The 14606-nt window shown below is 43.9% G+C and overlaps 1 protein-coding gene and 1 long non-coding RNA gene across 6 annotated transcripts; one reads left to right on the forward strand and one right to left on the reverse strand.

Annotated features, from left to right (window-relative positions):
* Positions 1-168: 168 nt before the first annotated feature.
* On the reverse strand, positions 169-7069 carry LOC146287553 (uncharacterized). 4 transcript variants are annotated; one of them, XR_014758446.1, is made up of 5 exons: positions 6956-7069; positions 2026-2245; positions 1681-1862; positions 1410-1449; positions 169-1190 (listed from the first exon to the last, which is right to left on the reverse strand). It is a non-coding gene; the product is annotated as an uncharacterized LOC146287553 (long non-coding RNA). The 4 variants fall into 4 exon arrangements; XR_014758445.1 differs by lacking the exon at positions 6956-7069 and adding an exon at positions 2810-3120; XR_014758447.1 differs by lacking the exon at positions 6956-7069 and adding an exon at positions 2810-2835 and having other exon boundaries at positions 2026-2190.
* Positions 6126-14596, forward strand: znf512 (zinc finger protein 512). 2 transcript variants are annotated; one of them, XM_084699695.1, is made up of 16 exons: positions 6126-6745; positions 7009-7130; positions 7363-7418; positions 7872-7930; positions 8166-8446; positions 8855-8938; positions 9348-9533; positions 10088-10212; positions 10473-10559; positions 10752-10850; positions 10996-11163; positions 11336-11536; positions 11820-11921; positions 12079-12141; positions 12495-12593; positions 12678-14596. In XM_084699695.1, exons 2-16 carry the CDS (start codon positions 7034-7036, stop codon positions 13359-13361), a joined length of 2391 nt encoding a protein of 796 aa, XP_084555821.1. In that variant the 5' UTR covers positions 6126-6745; positions 7009-7033; the 3' UTR covers positions 13362-14596. The 2 variants fall into 2 exon arrangements, with proteins under 2 accessions (XP_084555821.1, XP_084555822.1); XM_084699696.1 differs by having other exon boundaries at positions 8256-8446.
* The last annotated feature ends 10 nt before the right edge of the window (positions 14597-14606 follow it).

The raw sequence follows: 14606 nt of genomic DNA on the forward strand, positions 1-14606 counted from the left end.
TTGACCTTAGCTAACATGCTAGTTTGAAAATAACTACTACTACTAACGACTGAATACAAAGAAGAAAGAAAAAGCCTTTATTTCAGAATTGTCTTCCAAATTAAACAAGGCAATTTGGAAGACAATTCTGAAATAAAGGCTTTTTCCTTTCTTCAACCTTAAGGTTGCTAAAACTTTTTTGGGCGTCCGAGGCAGGGGCAGCATGCAGGGGCAGTGCAGACAGCTCTGTTGCTGAGGTGAGTGCTGAAAGGTGACAGGTAGTTGAAGATGTCCCATTGCTTATTGGGAAGTTTAGTTTTCAAAATATTTGCAAGTCCAGGCCCTCAGTATATGTAATAATAATAATAATAATAATAATACATGTTATTTATATAGCGCTTTTAAAGGTATTCAAAGTCACTGTACATGATTAAAATAAACATAAAACAGGTACATCATATAAAATCACAGCATTAATTACGCATTAAAAGCATAACAACTACGGTAGTTATAGTTGTGGTAAATGCACCAGAATGCGGGAAATTGCATCTACATCTTAAAACATTTTGGGGGCGAAACCCCCAAACAGCAAAATGTCCCCCCACTCTCAAAATGCTGCTGACGCCCATTGTGTGACCTAAACGTAAACAGATGTATTTTATCTATGTCTTGAGTGTGTGTTTTTTGTGTGTATCATATTTGTAAGCATCAAATTAATTCAATAAATTGGACAACATTTAGCTAACTTACTGATGAAAATAGTCACTATACATCTGAAAAAAGAAATACATTCATAAATTAATTAATTCATGTTTTATGTTCATTAATTTTATTTTTTTTCAACCCATAGTTACACTCCTATGTGTGGTCTTGTACTATCATGTAATTTACCAAACATATTATTGTACCCACTAAACACAATTCAAAGCTGTTAAACTGTGGTAAAAATGTGAATACAATGTTTGGTCGGTAAAAAGCCTTTTTTAAAGTTGTTTTTAAAGGTTGTTTTTAGATCATTTTCATGCTCATTGACATTTCAAGGTAGAGAGGGAGTAATGCAGCAGAGGACCTGGGAGTGTTTCTAACCTATAGGTGAGCCTCTGTGGGTGCCCCACATCATCTAGAAGAGTTTCTCACCATTATGACCCCAAAAATTAGCAGCAACAACAAGAACAGTGCGAAGTAGATTTCACTTTTGTGGACCTGGAACACTGTAAAACAAAAGGGAAGCGCTTATTATCAAGACAGTGTGTCAGAAACTGCTCATGACTTTAGAGTTAGGGTTTACTAGGGCTGTATTACTTTATACTGCAGGCAAGGCTTTAATTACTGTAATGCATAATAACATTACTGTTAAATCACATCTTGTTATGTTAGATGATTACTTCTACAATGGGTAACAATCACAGCATGAGGTAATAACAACCTACGTTGAATGAGATGATTTTTTGAGGCATTGTTGATCTTGTACTGGGAAAAAGAATAAAGAAAAACATTTATCCTTATACATTTAATATTTACAACCACAACACATCAATATTTTGAGTTAGTTTTGTCACTCTTTTTAAAAGCACTGATCTTGGTCAGTATTAAAATGAAATAACAATTGTACTGTTATACTGTATGTTAGTTAGCACCTCTGGCATTTTCAGGAAATAACACTGTAAGATAAATCAATTAATTTAATTATCTTTACTGTACCCAATTCAAAATGGCTTCAATTGCTATGTTGTTGGTGGAGCACCTCAGCAGCCCGCACGTCTGATGGAACAACATGTCCACAGTCATGGACACCGCCTGGGTGGCATGTCTACTGCTGTCTGGAACACAGAAGGCTGGACTGAAGGTGTGATGCAGGACCACCAGGATGACAGGGATACCAGCTGTAGGGGGGAGGGGGGAGAGATAGAAGGAGAGAGATGAAGGGGAGCAAAAATATAGAGGGAGACATATATATATATATTTTAGCATAGTAAAGCACATAGATCAATAATATAAACCTGATTGGAAAGATGAACTATAGGCAACTAAATGTTTATTATTTACATTGAATTTTTTCCAGAGCTGCCTGAATGTCAGTCCCCAGCCGAGACACAACGGGACAGTAAACCACCATAACGTCACTGTCTGCGGGGTAAAACACTTCCGTCCAGCCCATCGTGCTGAGATGTCGGTTGATCTCCTGGTGACACTGTAGCGTTTCACCCGTCACTACAGACAAGAATTTCATCCTTGAAATCCCTTACGTATCGAAAAGTTGTATTCTCTGCGTATGAGAAAGAAAATGCTTCTGTAATAATACATCTCATCAAAAATAAAAATGTTGTTCTTTCACTTTCACTATAACCCACCTGTGTTTTGTTGCTTGCTTTTCTACAGGTACACTCTTGTACTTTTGAGGTTCATTTTGTTTAATTGTAACTTGTTTAACTACATGCTCTTATGGTTCTTCAATTGGGCACTTATTTGGCTTCATGTTTTGGCTACCCGCAATGTTTGGGTCTATCTTGTTGTTATGATCATATGCATTTTTGTAAAGCTCTCTCTTGGAAGTCGCTTTGGATAAAAGCGTAAATGAATAAATGTAAATGTGTTTGTTAGCTAGATACAGTGTTCCCTGTCTTTTGCACCCCAAGTATCATTAAACGAGCATACTGCGTTGCAATATATTTAAGCGCTTATCTCAAAATGTTTTATGTTAATACCAGTTTATCTGCAGAATCTACCAACTGAACACTGTGCTATATCACCAACAGTTATAAGCAGGTTATTATCAAAAAAAATAAGATTATAGCCTAGTTTTAAAAGAATAATAAAATGGTATTCTTACTCGATAGTTGAATATGTGCTTTGTTCGCTACCAGAAGACAGAATGGAGGAGGTAGGCTTTACAGTGAAGAGTGTCGAAGCAATTTGTTTCAAATTTTCACTTTCACTTTCATTCTAAAGTGACAGTTAGTAAACTAACTAACTAATTAAGACCACAACCCCTCGCTCCTGCCCTGTTCGTGCCCGCATTCTAGGATCAGACCTTTAGGGGGCTCAGCCCCCAATGAGAATGTGACATTGATATAGGCTAGTGCCTTGCAAAAGTGTTAAACCCCATTGCTAATAAATCACTAATTTCACTGGATAACAAATTAATTTCTTTTTATATTATCAGAGACAACACAGCTGACAGGTTAGGCTCTCCTTGTCAATACACATACTAGAAAGGGTTTTGTTGAATGTTGCTAATGCTCTGACATTCTAGCCTGGCTGCCAGCCCAACTTCGCCCGCAGACAAAAAAAAATTGGTCGGGGAGTTTGGTCTGGAGGGTCTTGTATTGGGAACAACTATATAAAACCAGGATCTGGGTGGACCAATGAAATTGCCAGGGCGGGCTTTATACGATGATGGACAGATGATCAACAGTAACGTAATCAACAACATCACGAAAGAGCCCGTGGGTTGAATTCGTTATCAACAAACAACATAATACGTCTGATTGATTCTGGTTGTAGGTCTATCCAATTGAGCGAAGAGGCATTTGTTTTACGAGTTCGTTTGAAAAACGCCCAATAGTCACAGCCCAACGGAGAGTTTTCAGACTCATATTCTGACTAGAATTATGAGTATGACAACGTCACCCTACTGACATTCTGATTCCGCTTCGGATACCATCAAGCGGAATCTCTGGTCGTAGTCAGTCCTTCACTAACCAATCAGTATTCATTAGCAGAATGCTAGTGTTATGGGCAACAACAACTTCCCCTGTAAGAAATCGAAAGGACTCGTTCATTCAACTTTTTACCTATAATCCATGTTGAACATGCAAAAACTAAAATCAAATCTGAGATTTCTCAACGACAATCAGGCGAAAGAGACAAATTCTGCCATTTGGCTCTATAGACTCCCATTCAGCATGCACTCGCTCGCGATCACCCCCAGTGGAACCAGCATACGTAACCTCAGTCTGAACTACCTAGTTTTTCATTCTGTTGCACTACAGTCTGGGCCCCAGACGGCAAGGATATAACCAGTCACCCTTTAGAAACAGCTACCCTAACATATTATTTCCAATTTAAAGGCTTTTGGTTTCTAATTCCTGGTGAAGTTAAAAACGTGACTTTTAATAACCAAAACATGTATTATGTTGACCTGTAGATATTGCTTTACCCAGTTATACTCATTGTGTGGATGACCATATAGGCCTAACGTTAGAGCTAACTAGGCTAGCTGCCTCTAGCTAACAAGACAATTACAGTAGCTAGGCTATAGGCTTAGAAATTTTAGCGACATGTAGGCTACTCAGCTTGCTTGCTAGTCGTTAATTATGTAACACATACATAAATGGTCTGTTATATTTGTTCCCTATGATAATATAATGTAGGCTAAGATGTCTTTCTCAGTTTCTAACTAAGATATAGAAATGGGAAAGACCGCCCTAAGGGCAACTTGTCAATGAAAAAAAAAAGAGAAGCCGCACAATCTGAGTGTAGGGTTAAGAGAGCAATAGGGTTAACATAACCTGTTCTGGTTATTAAAACTTTCTAACGTCTAACTGGAAGTTCTAGACCTGGCCTATTTCCCCCCGGAAATATCACTGTTGTGAGCATATAGCCAATGGAAGTGGGCGTATGCAAGATAACGCGGACATTTAAGTTTAATAATTGTAATAATAATTTATCAGGAGGCTATATATAAATATTTAAATATTTATAAATGTTTCATAGTTTAGTTTTTCATTGGTTTGGCGGCCCCCTGAATCACCCTAGTGGTCATCAGCCCACAGGTTGGGAATAGTTGGTCTAGGAGCATGAGGCAGTTCTATGAAGCTCTGTCTACCTACACAGGCCCACACTGTACCAAATACCTCATAGGTGAATAAGCTTATTGTTTATTCCTACTCGTCTTTTAGGATTCATTCGCACTTTTCAGCCACCGTAGTTTCATAATGGACTTTACTTTTGACAGACTGTTGAAGCGTGCACATTACATAGCTATTTTATCACCATTCGCTCCCTCCAAAAATTACTAAATGAAAATGGAACAATTTTTATGATGCTGAAGATGATTTTATATATATATATATATACGTTATATATAACGTTCTTTTGGGCCAAGCAAATTTTCGATTTTTTTTTCACATGCTGTTGCAGCTTTTCCTACTGACGTTGGAAAAACTACAACACCACACCGGATCTAGCTAGACCAGAAACAAAACAACAAGCACGCCGCACATACTTGTTTGGGCTAGTAGTAGGCTAACGTTACGATTTGAGTGGATGGTGAGCGCGAGACATCAAAATGGATGCCATCAAAATTCTGAATGGAACATTTACTATTAAAAAGTTGCCAAATGGTTCCATTGACAAGTCCAAAGTGATCTGTGTGTTTTGTCGTTGTGAACTGAGCTATCATGGTGTAGCCGGTGTGTGGTGAAACTCACTCCTCAATTATTTAAAGGGCCACCCGCGTCATAAATTTCTAGCTTTTCGTTAGCGTAGTTGGTAGTGGTGGCGCTTGGAATGTCATGGGTGGTCGGTTCGAGACCCGGTCGGAAGGGATACCTCTGTCGGAGCTTGAAATACCACATCTGTTATAATCGTAGCACGTCCAGTCTGAAATACCACTTGATGTCCAAGCACACAGCTGATACGAATTCTCCACCCCTTCCTCAAAGCCAGGCAATTGCAATGTTGTTTTCAATTAAAAAAAAATATTTGCACATAGCAATCCGATTCACTTTTCCATGTTGATAAGAGCATCAAAATTATAAAAAATAATGGGACAAAAAGAAATCAATGAACATTTAGAGTAGATAAAAATGTGGGATTCATTGCGATTAATCGCGAGTTAACTGTGACATTAATGCGATTAATCGCGATTAAATATTTTAGTCGTTTGACAGCACTAATAAATATATATATATACATATATATATATATATATATATATATATATATATATATATATATATATATATATACATACATACATTAGATGCTGTCTCAGGATCAGTTAAAAGTATAGCACATCTGGTTAACAAGATGAAGAGAGTTGAGATTAACTACTGATCTGTAATCTGTTCAAGAGGCCTCCCCTTAAAACCTGTTTGCGCTGGTTGTGCGCGAGGAACCGCCCCTTTTATAGACGGCGTGAACTAGATGCCATCCTCATTTGTTCTCGCTGCTAAGAGGGCGTTTCGCAAATGAAGTAATTATGATTAGGGGTATGGAGAATTGTTGGTGTTTTTATGGAGAATGACTCCATATTTTTAACATACTATTGTTGACGTTCTGTTGTTTTCTAACACGTCTACCGTTGGCCTCGCGAAAACCACGGCTGGTTCGGTGGATCATTGCCGGGGTAAAGGCAAAAGGGAAGTGATCGGTGAAGATACAGAGCAGACTAGCTAACCTTGCTAAGGGGAGGGTACTCGGTATGCTACGGGTACATATTTCACAGTAACTGTTACAAACCAAGTCAGTTGTGGGTTTAGGATATTTGTGAGTGCGCCTGTGTGTGTTATGTGAAGAATTCAGGACAACGGTACATTTTACGTCGCCGCATGCAGAGTGATTTACCGTACGCGTCGGCGGTCTGCAAACGTCCCCCTTTTTTCGCGAGGCCATCCGCGGACAATGACGGTGGCTTTTGCTGAATACACCGCTGTAACACCACAAACCCAGTAAAGTACAGGTCTGCTCCTTCGAGACGAACAGCACGAGGACTTGATCTGGCTACAAGTTGTGTACACTTTCCTGCCCATCTTTAATTCATGTACGGGTCTGTAGGTTGTCTTAATTGTATGTGGACATCAGGACAGGCTACAGTGGCCTACAATGCTAGAAGTCCATAGCAAATAATCTGTAAAGTGAAGAAATTGCAATCATAGTTGCATGCCCTTATCGAAACTAAAATAACCCATCGTTCCATACCAAATAATAGTATACCCCTGAAATGGAGGCTTCATCCTTGATAGCTTGATACCTGAAGGCCAAACTCTTGGCTAACCCAGGCTATCTTTCCGTCCGGTTGTGCAGCTCTGATTGAGTCTCCACTCCAGCCATGGACCCCGCTTACATGGGAGGCATGTCGCCTTCGTACGTTCCCAGGAAGAGGAAGAGCGCTCCGCCTCAACAGAGGAGCAGCGTTCCGTATCCAGGTAGGTGAGGCAGGTAGCTCAGTGGTTAGAGCATTTTTACTACAGATCACGAGGTCGCAGATTCTCATCCGCGTGTCACTTAGGTTAGCGGCATCAGCAAAGTGAATACATTACATTATTACTGCATTTATGCATATTTATTGTTGAAGACGTTATTATGAATGATTAACAATGCTTTAGTTGAACTTGTACAGTGACTGAATATCGGGGGCTGTTATTGTTTGTTCAACAGTTGTCCAGCGCATGCCTGAAAGGTCGTTTGAGATGAGTGTAATCGGACTTCCCCGGGTGAGCCTTGATACAGCTACTATGGGCTTAATTCAGATACTCTGGGCTTAATTAAGCTACTGTGTGTCTAATACAGCATTGTCTATTTTGGGTGTAACTGTCTTCAATACAACACTGTGTTTCAGATCTAAACTGTGTTCTGGCTGTGTTTACGGCATCTTTAGTACACTATCAGTCTGTCTAGTCAGCGTGCGTCAGTGTCCTCCAATGTGTAGTCCTACTCTTCGCACGACCCTCCCTGAGGAGCTGGGAGCAGACAGGCCATAAACACCTGCTTCTGTTCACAACTCTAACCAGCCTGGAGATGCACTGGTCTCCCAGCAGCATTGCTCTGTTTTGCCTGTGTATCTGCAGCCTGTGTATCTGCAGCCTGTGTATCTGCAGCCTGTGTAGCTGCAGCCTGTGTAGCTGCACGCCGTGCCAGACTGTGTTACTGTTCTGCACGTGTTTCAGAATGACGAGGCTCAAGCCCTCGAAGCTCAGAAGATGAAACGGACTTATGGGAGGAAAAGGTAAACAGCCATGTCCTCTCTCTGTAAACAGCTCAGACTGGAAGAATAACACACATCTCATGGAAACCCTACCTATAGTAGAGTTGTCCATAAGACGACCACTGCACATGGTCATATAGTTCACCATAACGGCTTTCTCTTTTACTGTTGCTTACAGACAAACCATTGTTCATCTCCCTGGACGAGCATATTGCATGTGTATGTATCCAGATTTCAGCGTAACTTTCTCCTTCAGGTACGAAGACCTGCAGAATGTTACTCCAGGCCCCGTGGGTGTAGGCTACCCTGTCCCTGACCCTTCCTGTTGCTCTGTGATGTCATCCAGCCTGGCCAATGGGATGGAGGGGGGTTTTGCACCGCCCCTGACCAGGATGCCCCCTAGGCTGGTGGCTAAAGACTGCTGGCCCAGCCCTGGCCTCAGTTCCAGCCTCAGCCTGGGCCCCGGCCCCATCCCTGGCCCTGTCCCCCACCTGGACCAGGGGAGAGACAGGGGGCAGGACCAGGCCTGGAGGAACGGTATGATTTACTGCATCATTACCCAGTCCTGCACCTTCCTTACTGTACAGGTTCATCAGTCATTACCCAGTCCTGCACCTTCCTTACTGTACAGGTTCATCAGTCATTACCCAGTCCTGCACCTTCCTTACTGTACAGGTTCATCAGTCATTACCCAGTCCTGCACCTTCCTTACTGTACAGGTTCATCAGTCATTACCCAGTCCTGCACCTTCCTTACTGTACAGGTTCATCAGTCATTACCCAGTCCTGCACCTTCCTTACTGTACAGGTTCATCAGTCACCCTCTGGGTATGGTATGATGGGTACAGAAGGCAGTGAAGGGAAGGGGGGCTGTAGACTATGGGGAAGGTCCTCACACCCTTCAGAACGACTCGACTGCAAACTAACCTGTCCTGTTGTCTCTCAGATTTCATCATGAAGAAAATGCCGAGAGTAGAAATGGAAAGATCGGCACCTGTCACTAGCTTCGCTCCTGAAGTGAGACTGAATGGTTAGTTACTCATTTCATCTTCTCTGAAAACCTCTTCCATTTGGGGAAGGGTTTAACTCTGTGGCAGAGCATGTGATCAGGAGGTCACAGGTTAGAATCCTCCCTGTGCTGTATGTCGCTCTGGATAAAAACATCTGCTAAATGAACACAGCATTAAAATAAGTATATATATATATATATATATATATATATATATATATATATATATATATATATATATATATATATATATATATATATATATATATATATATATATATATATATATATATATATATATATATATATATATATATATATATATATATAATTCAAGGTTTGTCCCAGCAAGGTTGCAGTGCCTCATAAGTTGTTTTTCTGGCCTTCTTATTTAACTGTTCTACTAAATGTGTTTTCCTGTTCATGATAGTTCCAGCTCCGGTTGCCAGTGGTTACGTCCAGAACATTCCTGGTGCTGCTGGCTTTTCCCAGAACAGCCTGGTTAGTGGCAGCTTCTCCCAGGCCAGCCCAACGCCATCCCAGTCTTCAGAGGAACCCAAGAACAAGACTCCCATCTCCTTCTCAACCAAGAAGGAGCCTCCTGTCTACCCTCCAGGTATGAGCTGTGGATGAACCACCGTGTCTGGGATGCCCTGTGGAGCTCCTTCCTCAAGCCCTCTAGAAACCCACAATCTCACAGCCCTACAGACTGACAGCATGTTGTTGTTTAATTAGAGGTATCAATCAACTTTATTTATATAGCACATTTAAAAAACCACAGGGGAAGCCAAAGTGCTTTTCAGGTAGTTCAGTTTGGGATCATGAAACCTGTTTTCTTATCTTATTCTGGCAACAATAGTAGATCAGAAGACTGTTTCACAATGCTACAGCTAGCTTCCCTTGTAACACATCCCTAAATGAGCTAAAAGCTAACGGTAGGTAATTGTCGGTCCTCAAACACAATATGTGAACGATCGTAAAGTTATTACTCAATTTATGAAAATATTATTATCTAGTGAAATGATACATGATTACAAAAAATTGTTGACATAAATCAACTTACAGACCAAATTTAGCTAGGTGGGCTGTAGCTAGGTGGGCTGTAGCTAGGTGGGCTGTAGCTAGGTGGGCTGTCTGCTCGCCAGACAGTGAGCGGTGGTTGTTTTCCAGGCAGCCAGGAGGAGCGCTGGCAGCTGCAGATCCTGGATAAAGGCCGAGTGACGTGCCCCAAGTGTAAGAGCGTGAGCAGGAAGACTGTGGAGGGATTGAAGAAGCACATGGAGTCCTGCCGGCTGGTAAGAACATGAAATCACTTTCTAGATGCACTACTTGTATGTTTGTTTTGGTTCAAAATCGTCCGCTAGATTCATCAAATGGGTTAATAGGGTGAGGCTCCTGGCCCTGTGCATAGACAACTGGCAGGTGGAGGAACTGGGGTTTAGCTTATTCTGTTAAGATTTGGGGAGTTGTCACAATCTGTTGTTAAAACCCCTTGGCTGTATGCCAGGAGTGTGCAGGACTGTGTGGTGTCTGAGTGTGTTCCTGTGCTGTTCAGACCCCCTTCACCTGTCAGCACTGTGGGAAACAGCTCAAGTCTTCTACTGGGATGAAGTATCACATCATGGCCGACCACAGCAACTTGGTAAGAACAACGCTCTCCATCAGGAGGGAGCTGCACTCAGCCTCCAGTGAAGGGGAATATTACTAGCTTTCTCTTCAACCTAATAATCAAAACTGTGCCATTCTGATCCTTGACTTTCTTCTGTATTTTCTGTATGTACTACCTGTATGCTTAATGAATACAGTGTAAGGGTGCTGGTTGTTGTGTTGCCAGCCCTCTCCAGGGGATGGGAGTGCTCTGGATGACCACTCGGTGAAGGAGAAACTGAGGAAGGTTCTGAAGAGGCTCGGACGATTAAAATGCTCCAAAGAGGTTCGTACTCCAACCATATCTTAGCACAGCTTGGTTTTGAGAATTCAGACTGTCTGGAACGGTTCTGAGTTCCATTCCAAAGTGTCCCATGTCTCCGTGGTGACGGGTGTGTCTCCGTGGGGACGCTTGTGTCTCCTCTTTGCAGGGCTGCAGTGGCAGCTTCACTAGCATTATGGGATACCTGTACCACATGAAGAAGTGTGGCAAGGAGGAGTCAGAGCTGGAGAAGCTGCTGTTAAACTGCAGTCACTGTGGCAAGGCCTACAAGTCCAAGGCTGGCCTGGAATACCACCTCAAGTCTGAACATGCTCCGGTCAGTCCAGCACCACATTGCACACCTCACTCCTTCACTGCTAATCATACCTCCATATCACAGCTATAACACACCTTCCCTAACCCTGACACGGTGTGAGAGGTAACCCAGCAGAGTTAGGGAAGACCCTCCTGGTCGGGGCAGCGTGTGTGTGACCTACTGTGCCCCCCAGGTGCCCCAGCCGGTGGAGGAGGATGAGGAGGGGCTGAAGGCCCAGCGGGAGCCCAACGCAGAGTGGAGCCACAGCGGGCGCGTGCAGCGCCAGTCCGCCCAGGTGGCCGTGTTTCACCTGCAGGAGATCGCCAACGACGAGCTGTCCAAGGACTGGCCCAAGAAGAAGTTCCTCCGAGACCTCGTACCTGACGACCGGAAGGTGAGGCGGAGCCACAGTACTCATGCAAACACATACACACACGCACCCCTCAGTGGTCTGTTGGTCACACGCACACACACACACCCTCAGTGGTCTGTTGGTCACACACACACACCCTCAGTGGTCTGTTGGTCACACACACACACACACCCTCAGTGGTCTGTTGGTCACACACAAACACACACCCTCAATGGTCTGTTGGTCACACACACACACACACCCTCAGTGGTCTGTTGGTTGGGCACACACACCCCCCCCCCTCAGTGGTCTGTTGTCTCCCCAGCTGAAGTACTCCCGCCCAGGCTTGCCGTCGTTCAGCCAGGAGGTGCTGAGGAAGTGGAAGAACGAGGTGAAGCTCCAGAGGAAGGTTCAGTGCCCCAACCAGGTAAGAGGGTCTGCTACATAACACACAGACATGACATTTACTGTATACCACACAATGATTTACATAATGCCACACAACCAGGAAGGATTCAGTATTTTCAAATATTCTGTATGCTACACAATAATCTTGTATAATCCTACATTGCCCTGTCCTCCAGGGCTGTGACTGTGTCTACACCAGTGTGTCCGGGCTCAAAGCTCACCTGGGGCTCTGCACCAGGGTACGCTCCTCCTCTCACACACCTTTACTTCTGTTCAGCTGTCTGGGCCCGGCCTGTCTGGGCCCGGCCTGTCTGGGCCCGGCCTGTCTGGGCCCGGCCTGTCTGGGCCCGGCCTGTCTGGGCCCGGCCTGTCTGGGCCTGGCCAGGGAGATGACAGTTGAGATTGTTGCTGTACAAACTCTTGCACCAACAGACTCTTTGAAACTTTTGGACATTTGAATTCCTTTTCTTTCTGTTGTTGTTGTAGAAGGCACAACATAGTCTTGGTCTCTGTGCTTTCTTTTTTGGCCCAGACCAGCCCATTCTTACTTGTCTCCCTGTTGCCCTGTCTTCCTGTCTCCCTGTGCCTGCAGGGCGACTTTGAGGCAGGGAAGTACCGGTGCCTGATCTGTAACAAGGAGTTTAACTCTGAGAGTGGCGTTAAGTACCACATCAACTCTGTCCATTCTCAGGTAGGCACTGTGTCAGCAACAGCCATCTTTGCCTTGTCCCGTACTTTCAGTGCAGTGGAATACTGAGTTGTCTTTCTCTTTCAGGACTGGTTTGTGGTGAACAAGAAGGCGTCCATTAAATTTGAGAAGTTTCTGAAGATGAAACCCAAACACAGTCCTGATGAATCCAGCAACCACCACCACCATCTCCATCTCCACCACCTCCACCACCTGGACCTGCTCCACCACCAGCAGCACCCGGAGATACCCCACCACCATCAACACCATCAACACCATCAACACCATCAACACCATCAACAACAGCATCATCTCCAGCAGCAGCATCTCCAGCAGCAGCTGGTGGAGCAGCCACACCACCAGCAGCAGTTCCTGCCCCACCACGAGCACCACCTGCAGTATCAACACCTCCACGACCAGAACCAGCCCCTGCTCCAACAGCTGCAACCCCAGCTCCACCCCCCCCAGCCACAGCCCCCGGTCCTCCAGTACACCCCCCTGGAGTCCTGGCTGGAGCGCAGGCCCGAACCCCCCCACGCTCAGAGGGAGGCCCCGGGGGAGGCGGAGGCGAAGAGGAGGGAGCGGGGGGGGGGAGGGGGCAAGTTCAACGGCGGAGACAGCCACAGCAGCAGCAGCAGCGGCAGCTCCAGCAGCGAATCGGAGACTGAAGTGGCCGGCGGACAGAGACATCACGACCAATGGGCTCTGAAGAGGCCTGTCGTCATGGACGCGGGGCCAGAGGTTTCTAAGCGACACAGGAACAACAATTAGGGGACCGTTTGGGAAGATATGCTGTGGCATCCTCTCCCTGCTCTGGAAGGCTGCCCTGCGGCGCACAGGGGGATTTGAACCGTGGTGCTGGTGAGAATGTTCCTGCCGATTGGGTGGTGAGGGAGACAGACACTGCTCTGCTCCTCACGGCTCGGGAGGTGAAGGAGACACAGCTCTGCTCTGCTCCTCACGGCTCGGGGCGTTGACAAGCTCCAGCCGTCCGGGAGACCTTGCAGAATGAAGCGAGCGTTTTGTCTGTTACAACTGTTGAACACGGAGGTCATTGTTATCCTATAATGGGTCTTATTCTTTGTATTCCAGTACTTTGTTAACTCCTTTTTCCGTTTCTTTTGAAGTTGTCTTGTATTCTAACTTTAGGATTCAATAATCGTTTCTAACCTTAAAGAGAGGGTCTGGAGTTGTGTTTAGATTTTGACTTCCCTCTTCTATGAAAAGACTGTGGATCTATAATATCATCCTTGTATCTTATATGTTAGACCTCTTCTTTAAATACACAAAGTATTTAACCAATAGCATGTGGTTTCTGTACAGTAGCCTGCATTTGATATCTTGGATAGTGATATGCTGTACTGTGGTGCAGGATGGTGGTCTTGTATGTCAGTGGTGTCAACTGTGTTATTAGGGATTTTGTCAAAATGGAAACACAGTAGATGCAGTCATGTCCATAATCTTCTTACCTGCTCAGAATGTGCATTTATTTTTGGTTTCTACTCCCTCTTGTTGTCGTGTCTGTACTTTTGTTGAAGCCCCAAGAAACACTTATTTTAAGTATGTTTTTTTAAGTGATGGATGAATTGAATCCCATGAACGATGTAACATTGGTTGCCTTTTGAAACACAAGTTGTTTATTTGTCAATAAGTTTCTGATTCCTGTGACCAAACAAGGGAGAAGATGCATGCACTGTTATCACTAGAACGACGAGTTTCCATGTCCAACACTACCCAAGACTAGACCTTGTAACAGCTGTGCCCTCATTTGTAATTTGAGTGAGACGTTAATTTTATAATTTTTAAAGGGATTAGAAAGCACCTTGTGACAGCATTTTGTGAATATATGTATCGTCTAAAAGATTAGGAAGAAAAAAAAACATGCATTACCTATATTGAATGCATTATAACTTTTTAGAAGTATCGTGCTGCAACTTTAAAGTTCCAGCAGTGTTATAACAGGTGACAAGTAATAAACCTCATCGTCATTTTGAACTTCAATGAAATTTTGTTTTT

This window comes from Hypomesus nipponensis, chromosome 6 (assembly GCF_054491055.1).
Source record: "Hypomesus nipponensis isolate SF chromosome 6, ASM5449105v1, whole genome shotgun sequence".
NCBI classification, from domain to species: Eukaryota; Metazoa; Chordata; class Actinopteri; order Osmeriformes; family Osmeridae; genus Hypomesus; species Hypomesus nipponensis.

What these genes read in the sequence shown, in the direction of transcription:
- znf512 (XM_084699695.1), top strand. Translation starts at nt 7,034, where the DNA reads ATGGACCCCGCTTACATGGGAGGCATGTCGCCTTCGTACGTTCCCAGG. An exon ending in GCCTCCTGTCTACCCTCCAG is followed by an intron (nt 9,534 to 10,087) that starts GTATGAGCTGTG and finishes GTTGTTTTCCAG; the next exon opens with GCAGCCAGGAGGAGCGCTGG. An exon ending in ACCTGGGGCTCTGCACCAGG is followed by an intron (nt 12,142 to 12,494) that starts GTACGCTCCTCC and finishes CTGTGCCTGCAG; the next exon opens with GGCGACTTTGAGGCAGGGAA.